Consider the following 9,915-nt stretch of genomic DNA (forward strand, 5'->3'; position numbering starts at 1 on the left):
AAATTATATATACCGTAAGCTTGGCAACGGACGACACAAGGGCCATTGATTTTAAGGTGAAGGACTAGCCGTGTCCATCCCAGCGTTCAAATACTGATCGGAACCGATATGTGTGGACACCTTCTTATTTATTTCTGGTTTTATTGTCCAAATTAGCATTTATACAAACACTTGTATAGTTTTGTGTCATACAAAAAAACCGTTTAGTTGCAGACATACTAGTTGAACATGAATCAGTTCATATGACATCATTTAATACATCTTATTTTTTTAATATTGTGATATATTTTATATATATATATATAAGAAAAAATCTTTAAAATAAGGAATGAGGTGGAAATCCTATTCATTGTTTATTTTGCTCAATAAAATATGTTTATACCAATCCTGTTCAATGGTTTGACCATTGTGCTCTTAAATGTTCTTTCAACGTCAAAGCCGACTACACCGTTCATATAAGATAACTGAATTATAAACTATGTCTGCGATTTCTGAGTGTGCTGTATGGTATTTTGTGCGGTGACAGTTGACAGCTTATATTTCCCCAAAATCAGTAAATACATACGATGAGGCCGCAATCACGTAACCCATTACGTTGTCCACTATCATTGACCGCCCTGGTCATTGTATGGGCAGGTGAGAAGCCCGGAGTGGCCGCTAATCGCCCGTAAAGCCTCTCACCCCGTTATTCAGACGGGTGTAATGCACAATGGTATTGTTTCATCAAAAGAAAACATTTTTCCGCTTCATTATCACTATTTTGTTTGACTTAATCAATATTTGTTTTGATTTAATCCAGAAAGTCCTTCTTACAAAACCGCAAGAGGACGAGAGCGGACTGGCACATTTTTCTTTCTTCTGACTAAATGGCTTATAGAATTGCCAATCATCATTTATAGTTGTGTCATATGAAAGGTATCTAGGAAAAACTGTCAGCGTTTGTCTGACATTAAGCGCGTGTTTGCGTTCTTGTTGTCAGAGCACACAGGTGTCTTCTATTGTAACAATGAACTAAATTATGATATACCATTACCTTAGTGGTTCATGGCACTTGTACGATATTCGTATAATTAATGCTATATATTTCATGCCTCCAAATAAACTTTGTGAATCGGTTCTCAAGGTCAAACCTTTGTCAATTTATTCATTCCAATTACCTTTCATTCAAATAAATGGTAAAAAGTATCATTTTATTTCGTATTTCTGTCAACTGCAATCGTTCAACAGTTTTACATTGCAATGTGTATATCATTGAAAATGACAGCATCAAATTAAGTGTGGGGATTTCTTTGCTCTAATATATAGCGTTTACAACATAATTCCAAAAACTGTTCACCGGATTGAATGGATACATCGATAGGCTCTTTACCTTTTATAAGGCATCCTATCTAGTATACAGGATCCCTGCCTCTTTTAACTCATCACGCAAGTCACAGTCTGTTCCAAGATCTTGTGAAATGTTGTTCAATCAACAGTGGACTCGGGACGTTGACATCAGTCCTGTGTAGTCGGTTCATGTTAGGTACCCTCCGTAGATTAAATGGATAGTGAATAATGATAGAACAGAGCGATATTTTCTGTATAGCTGAGCCAAACAAGTTCCGACAAATAAACAAGTTGCTGGCTCATGTATTTCTATTTTTTTCTAAGCAGAATTTTGATATAACAGTAAATATAATTTAGAAAGTTAGAAGTCTCCGTGATCGGACATTTGTCAAGGCGTTCATTTCGGAAGATAAATGGAATTAGTAGTCAGGTCCCAGTGTTGTGTGAAAGCAAATATTTGAGCAGAGGTTAAAAGACACAATTAAAGACCAGTTTAAAGTCACCATTCATGACAGAAGTTGAAAATAAACACATCAACATTGGACTACAAAGACGTCGGATTATCCACCATAACTCTCAACTTCTGACCTACCTAAGCCTTGAGTGTTTGTAGAAATAATTAAGAAAACAAAGGATCTGTAAACACCAAGTTCGTGCTATTGTTAGCCATTTGTGCCTAAATAAAGCTATGGCAATAACTCGGGTATACCACGGGTAATGAAATGTCTTGAACTCTCTCGTACCTCATGGGAATAACTGACGTAAGCAGTTACCCTTAAATATCGGACTGACATTAATATTTCACGAACTTGACAAGACTGAAAGTAATGGTAAGAGACTATATTGTACCTGTATATGCCTCTGGGATGGCTTAACATTGGTACCATACTAAACCAAAGTATCACAAAACCAGTCACTAGTATTGCAAGCAATGCAGTTGTCCTCTACCGGTTGTGTTGCCGTAGTAAGAATGATGTACATAGCTTCCTTATTCGCCATAACAAATGTACACACTGTTTCATATACCTAGCTTGGACTCTTCTTGAGTTATCACAGGATCCACTTTTCAAGATGGAAGGAGATATTTACACTTTATTTATCTTTTTATAGCAGCCGAAATATTTTATTCAACAAAAATAATTGACAGGAATAATTTCCTGATGGTCTTCTTACCACAGATCAAGTTTCATCACGGACCTATAAACCACTCATATTGGGCAGTCTCCAATCCATGGTTTATAGGTCCGTGGTTTCATAAATGTAGCTTTTATATTTTTTGAAATATGCCAAGGTCAACAAGTGGTATTGTCACTGTATTCATTGCCATAGCAACCAAAATATTGCCTGACAAAAGCAATCCCATGCAAACCTTTTAATGACCCTCTATCTACATGCTAACTTTCATTAACCTAGCTTGCTTGCTTCTGAAGTTATTGCAGTGTCTAGTTTTTACAGACGGACGATAAGACAGAGGGTAAACCCATTGCATTATTGTCATACCTAATAAAACCATCTACAATGTATTTCAAATAATCAATTTTACAGATTTACATAAATAAAATCATTTGCATATTAGAATGCAGCAACATAATTATTATGGTGATACTGCGATAACGTCCAGTCAATGTGTGTGTGGCCATCTGTGTATATTGTATGATGATTGTGTCTGGCCAAGACATGTACATGTTCATATTGGTCAGTAAACTGAAACTGAACAATTTAATGTAGTTTACATTTCCATACTAATTGCACTTCAATATGAGTGTAATATTACCGACCGTTCAAGTGTTGAAATCTAACAGGTAAAGGGAGACAACTGCAAATATTTTTCTATGCAATATTTTCCCTTGTATAACGTGTCATATACATATATGTATAATAACAATAACAAACTAGTATCAAAACAGTTCAACAGTCTTGTACTATTGAAGTTACTTTCTAGTGAAAATAATATGTAAATAATGAATACAAAATTTAAAGCAGACACAAACGTACATGGACAGGTACTACAGAATACATTAACATATCATATGAATATCAGTAGTTATAAAAGTAACACAAATCTGATAATGTTCATTCCTGTTTTCTTTTCCATACTGTGGCATGGGCTACAGACCACTGATTCTTGTGAGCAGTTTCTCGAATGAAGAAGGGCATATTAACATCCTTGATGAGATCAAACTGTGGACCAAGGGTTTTCTTGAGGGTGTCAAACCCGTACACCTCCCTGCCATTTTTATCCTGGAAACCACCTAGCCATGTGCTCTGTAATGCAAATACAAGCAATAAATGTCAAAAACAAACATTTATAATTTACAAAAGTCATAAAGTCATAATATTCAATGACAACTCTTAAAACACTACCTTACACAATGATAGCCTTAAATGCATTGGCAATATTCCATCTCAAAAGCATGACATTCATGTATGACGCTTCAAAATATAGCAGGCGAGGGTTTTGAATAAAATGTGAACATGTACAATAAATATAATTTGATACTTCCAGCACAGTTTACGAAGACAATATTTTTTAGACTGTTGTCACTATGTTGTGGCTCTCCATACATGTACATGTATTATTTCAGTACAGTACTGCTTTTGATTTCTATACATTTTTATCTAAAAACATATTCCATGAATATAAGTTCAATTCAGCTTCCTCACCTTATCAGTGAACTGTGTGAGCCAGGTGTAAGGGGAGGTAATGACCAGGATACCTCCAGGAGCGACAAGGCCTGCAAGCCGGTTGAGGAACTTGAAGGGGGAATGTAGACGGCAAATCAGGTTGGCGGCCAGCACACAACCGAAGGTGCCCAGATTGGTGGGCAGGTCACAGGCATCCCCCTGGATAAATGAAGCTCTAGAGCGGTCCTAAAATATTGAAGGTTACGTCAGTATTGAAAATGTTATTGTTCATTTATTTTAACACAATAAACAAGAATTGTAATAACAAAATAATATAATACTTAACAATGCCTCTAGTTAGATATTTAAAGTGACAATCTTAATCTTAATTAATACATAAACTAGTATAACAAACAACTGATAAACCTTTAACTACTTCCTAAATAATGCATTTATGGAAAATATTTATTACTGATAACAAGTTTGTAACCCTGTATTTAATAACAGAAAATGCAAAAATATTAAATGATTGGTGAATGCTAAAAGATTTTCTGTGTTCTACTATAGTCTCACAAGGTAGAAATACCATGTATTATGCACATTTCTTTCAAATTAATCTCAGTATCCTTCATAAGGACCATGTTTTCGACATTTATTTATCTTTTTTTGAAATATTTAAGCAATAGTATTAAATGTGGTAAATATTTTTGGGGAGTAATAGTGCATCTTTAATGGAATAAACATATTTTTAGGAATTTTACTTACCAGGTTCTTTGGTACACAGGCTGTGAGGTGTGTAACCAGGTCCCCTTCATCCTGCACGAAGTATTCCAGCTGGCCGTCAGCCTTCAACCTATTACACACGTCCACAAATGCCTGGCTGTAGTCAAGCCCCACCACCTCCTCAAACCTCCCAGCAAGCTCAAAACTGGAACGCCCAACAGCACAGCCAATATCAAAGGCTCTTTTGGGTATACCTTCCTGTAAACATATAAAATACCAATTAATATTTGTGAAGATACATGTAGGATTTATTTTATATTTCAGTGATGAACAAGTCATGTAATCTCTAGGGCTTTTGGAGTTGGTTTTAAAATTTACTACAACGATTACATATATATGCGAAAAATATCTTTTACCCCTCATATTTTAATATTTCTTCAAGAAATCTATAATATTATTTTAGGGTATTGAGTCCAGCCAGAATGCAAAAGTGGGTGGGGGAAGGTCAAAAACTAAAAAGTTTAAAAAATTCATGTTTTATTTAGTTTTGAGGAACGATCTTTTTGGGGAGTGAAATATATATTCTTGGTGACATGGTTTGGGGTAATAAGGAGTTAAACAAAGTTTACAGAAGAAGATTTTATCAAATTTTGATCAAAAAGCATTCACATTTCAGAAAAGCTGTCAACATTATTACTTTGTTTTTATGTCGAAATGCCCCAGACTACAGAATTAACAATGTCTAGAGAGTTCTTGATGATATCTTGTCAAATATGAAAGTTAATCAGAAAAATAGTGGATGAAATTTATTTCCCGGTTACAAAAATGCATAAATCTTTTTTAAAATATCTGCAATCAACACAAAGCCCCAAGACATTGTTGATTGGGTAGTTCTGATAAATTTGACTCATAAACATTCTTTTTGTATTAAGACATTTCCGGGGGGAAAGGTTAATGGTTTTTTTATTGGAAATCTGATAAAATATTTATTTGTAAACTTTGCTCAACTCCTAATTACAGCTTTTCATCTTGCAACAGATAAATGATTCATGCTTGTTAAATATCGAACCTCAAAGCTAAATAGAAATTATTATTTTTAAACATTTTAAATTTTGGTCCTTCAATTGACTTTTGCATCACTGCCTGCCCTTAAAGTGTGTACATATAGCATGTGAAAAGTCACATGATTTTACAGATACATATACCGACGCTATTTTTATATTGACTAGGTTTTTAAGTAGTAGACAATCCCAGTAAATTTTGAAGAGAAAAAATGTGACAAAGACATGTGTCATAAGCGATGTGATACATCAAAAAGTAAGATTCAATGCGCTGTAAACAAAGTATCAATTTCATGTAAGTTATTAACAATTATCTTTTTTTCTTGCTAGTGTCTAGCCCCTTTAAAACCAAATATAACAACAATCACAAACAACAACAAAAAACAATACCATATTAGGTAAATGGTACCAAATCAAAAGTTAAAATTAACAAATACAAAAACAATTAACAAATAAAAGCTTGTATGTTAATGTTTCAGTCTGCAAGTACTGTTCATAATTGTCTTTGTCATTAAGGGTTTACATACAGATGTCATTTCTTTTTTCAAAATAAGTAGCAAATCATAAAAGATAAAAGAAAAACAAAAAAAATAATTATGTCAGGGGAATTTGTGCCATTACATTTAATGTTTAATACTTACTAGTTAAGACAGTTTATAGCCCTAACAATGTCATCTCATTAAAACATATACTTGCATGCAAGTTAACCCAATAACAGTACCTATACACCTTAACTGTTTGCGGTTGGTCAAGTCTAGCAAAAAATAACTCTGCCATTATTCGCTTGACCATCACTTGATAAGCATGATTTACAATATATAGTTTACATATATATTGCAGGTACACTTTTATCATTTGTTCTACCATTTCATCATTTTACTATTATTGAACCATTTATATCTCATAACTTCATATCACTTTGAATTGCCGTCGAAAGAATATTGTTATCTATCTATTGGGCAGTTCTTCGCTAGACCATTGGTTGAGAAGCATGATTTACAATATGAACCCTAAAGGCCCATCTGGCAACATTGGCGTCCAACGAGGGACCATGACTGTATATACACACAATATCCTACCCTTATCATCGAGATCATGTTCACATTGTTCTTAATCCTGTTTAATCCAAATTGGCAGGGGAGTATGTCACAGTATGGTTACTTATTCAGGTATTGAGAAGGTGTGTAAGCAGTCTTGTAGCTCATTCGGTGGAGCATTCGCCCTGTAAGCGAGGGGACCCAGGTTTAAGACCGGGTCTGGTTGCACATTTTCTCACCCTGTAACAAATACATACAGTCACGGTCCCTTGTTGGGTGCTATTTGTCACAGGGTGAGAAAACAAGCAGCCAGACCAGATTCTGTTTTGGCAGTAAGGAATCGAAAAACACTGTAAACTCAATTGTTCTTTGGCTACTGACTATAACTGCATGGAACTACAAAAAAATAACAGATAAGGGTAATTGAGCTTGTTTTTGAGGGTTTTTTTAGATATAATAATGCTTCAACCCAGAATCCCAATAAAAATGAATGGCATAACAGTTGCTAGAAAACAATTTGTACATGAGTGTGCCATTAAAACATCTGTCAATGCACAATTGTTTGGACTAGAATGACTTTTCTAGACCAGTTCGTTGTTGTTTTGACCCCAGAGTACAGTAAATGTAAATTGTCAGTTTAATTACTTACACCATCTTGGAAACTTTCCAAGCAAAGTTCTGCACAGCGTCTTGGAAATTCGAGTGAATCTTTCGGTCCAAAATCATATTTTAATGTTTCTGACTGTGAACTATAATGGAACACGAGGTATTCATTGACCAGTTTTTCAGATTCATACACATTTTCCTGTCGTCTCTTTCTCCTTTCAGAATTAAGCTTGTACGTTGAATATATGGCAATACTGGCTGTCACGCCAAATGCACCAAACACGAAATAGCGATGGTCGATGTGAAACCAAACTGGCATTTTAATTTAAGGGTTTATTTCAAGGCAAAATAAATATCTTCGAGTTTTAGGTACTTTGACAACCGGAAGTAGTTACGCCGGAAGTACTGTGCCGGCTCTTGCGAATATTTATAACGTAAAAGGTGGACTTGCCAAACGGTCAGGTATCAAACAACCAAGTTTTACAAAAAATAGACTCAGCATATTATCAACAGTTCAATATATGTTGGAATAACCATCGTTTTCACTTACAAGCGGAGATAACTATTGTTGCATTCGGGCTATACAGCGATACACTATTCTGAGTGCTGATTCATTGCAATTCAAATGTTAACAAATGCACGCATCTGTACAATTTATTTTCCATACAATAGAATGTATTAATATATCATTTTGCATAGTATTTATGATACAATAACACTTATCTGACAATGGTTCATTAACTACGTCATCAAAGTTACAAATTGACCTAACTACTGTATAAATCTTACATTAAGGTTGAATGCGACTTGGGCGACTAAAATAAAATAAAAATAAAATACACAAAACAAGAGAAGGAAAATATGTGTAACGTTTTGACAAGACGGACTTAAAGGAGAAATTTCATAGCGGTTTAACGAAGAATTGGTGAAAATATGAGCTAATGCAGCTGGAACTCAAACAGGTGGTAGATGTCTCAATATTGACGTCAGTGATATATTTTGAAGCAATGTTGTTTCGAATATTGAAAATGTAAAAACAGTTCCTAATTGGGCGTATTCTTTTTTATTTGTATACCGATTTTTAGACACTAATTCGAAAATCCGCTCAGGGTCGCGTTCGATTTAATTAATATGAAACCTTATTCACTACACCAATACTTGTGAAAAACTACAGAATAGCAAAACGTTTAAACATAGACCCGGTTTAATGGCACTGGGTAAACGACAAAGACATATAACATAAAAACAAAAAATCACAAACAAGAAACATTGAAGAACAGCACAAAACCCCACAAACAGTACCGCGCATACATACTATATATAAAAAATTAAAGCGCGAGGCGCTGAAAGACTATCTGCGGGCAACTATGTGAGAGTTGCAAATTATATTTGAACTATGGGAATGGGTGAAGAGCACATACATAAAAGTGAAAAATGTGCTGACAGCGCTTGTGCCCACACTGGGCGAAGAAACAAACATATCTATATCTTTATGGCGTCTTGTGTCATTTTGTTTTTGTAAATGTCACTTCAATCGTCGTAATCCCCCATCCCCATGTATTTAGTGTTACAATCCATGCCCCATTTCAATCGCGTCTAAAGGTTTTTCGGTGCTTTGATTAGATAGCATACGTTAGACAAATTTTTGAAAACATTATTAAAACAAAGCGACATATATTAGCTAATCTTTTCTTCCAAATGATTACCTGTGTAAAATATTTGAAGAAAATGACGTCACATGCCAAAACACTCCGAGTAAGCTAAAGAAGGTTTTAAAGATAAGATGAATTTGCCAAATTTTCATAAAATCAAGGGACTGATGATCAAACCTGATATAGTGATTGAAACCGAATTTGGGCTTAAACCAAAACAGTTTGACACCGAAAGTTTCAATCCGGACGAAGGGTATACACCATTTCGTAGAGACAGGGCTGGTTAAACTGACGAGGAAATACTCATTCTTGTCAGAAATGATATAGTTGCCTAAGAAATGAAATCTATTCAATCAGACTGTGAAGATCTATGGATCAAAATAAACTTATTTGGTAGTAATTCCCTTCTCATTGGAGCATATTATAAACCCCATGAGCACGACCAGCATAGCTGGGATGAATACGCAAAATCGCTAAATAAAGCCAGCAAACTTAACTGCAACATCTGGACCGCTGGAGAATTCAACCTGCCCAAGATGTATTGGGACCACCATTGTCCAACCACTGACTGCAAACATCCCTTATAATACAAACAAATCATCGAAACACTTAAAGACTGCAACCATACTCAATCAGTCGCTCTATAAACTCTTATATTCTTGATATTTTCCTTATAACAAATCTAACCCTTGTCCAAAGCGTCAGTATTCTGATAGCATAAGTGATCATGATTTTGTCCAAATTCAAGCAAATACTTCTGTAAGAACCCTTTCTCGGAAACCATGGACTATATCTCTCTATAAGAAAGCAAATTGGGATGCGATCAAGCAGGAACTGGATGCTTACCATCAGGCAATGCTTGAAAGTGGTAAATTCTCTTCTCTC

At 34.9% G+C, this 9,915-nt stretch overlaps 1 protein-coding gene across 1 annotated transcript; it reads right to left on the reverse strand.

Annotated features, from left to right (window-relative positions):
- Nucleotides 1–2,710: 2,710 nt before the first annotated feature.
- On the reverse strand, nt 2,711–7,764 carry LOC128209616 (uncharacterized). Its single transcript, XM_052913722.1, has 4 exons — nt 7,422–7,764; nt 4,717–4,932; nt 3,991–4,197; nt 2,711–3,591 (listed from the first exon to the last, which is right to left on the reverse strand). The coding sequence occupies exons 1-4, from the start codon at nt 7,695–7,697 to the stop codon at nt 3,400–3,402; spliced, it is 891 nt and encodes a 296-aa protein (XP_052769682.1). The 5' UTR covers nt 7,698–7,764; the 3' UTR covers nt 2,711–3,399.
- Nucleotides 7,765–9,915: the final 2,151 nt, after the last annotated feature.

The sequence above is a fragment of the Mya arenaria genome, chromosome 11 (genome assembly GCF_026914265.1).
Source record: "Mya arenaria isolate MELC-2E11 chromosome 11, ASM2691426v1".
In the NCBI taxonomy this organism is placed as follows: Eukaryota; Metazoa; Mollusca; class Bivalvia; order Myida; family Myidae; genus Mya; species Mya arenaria.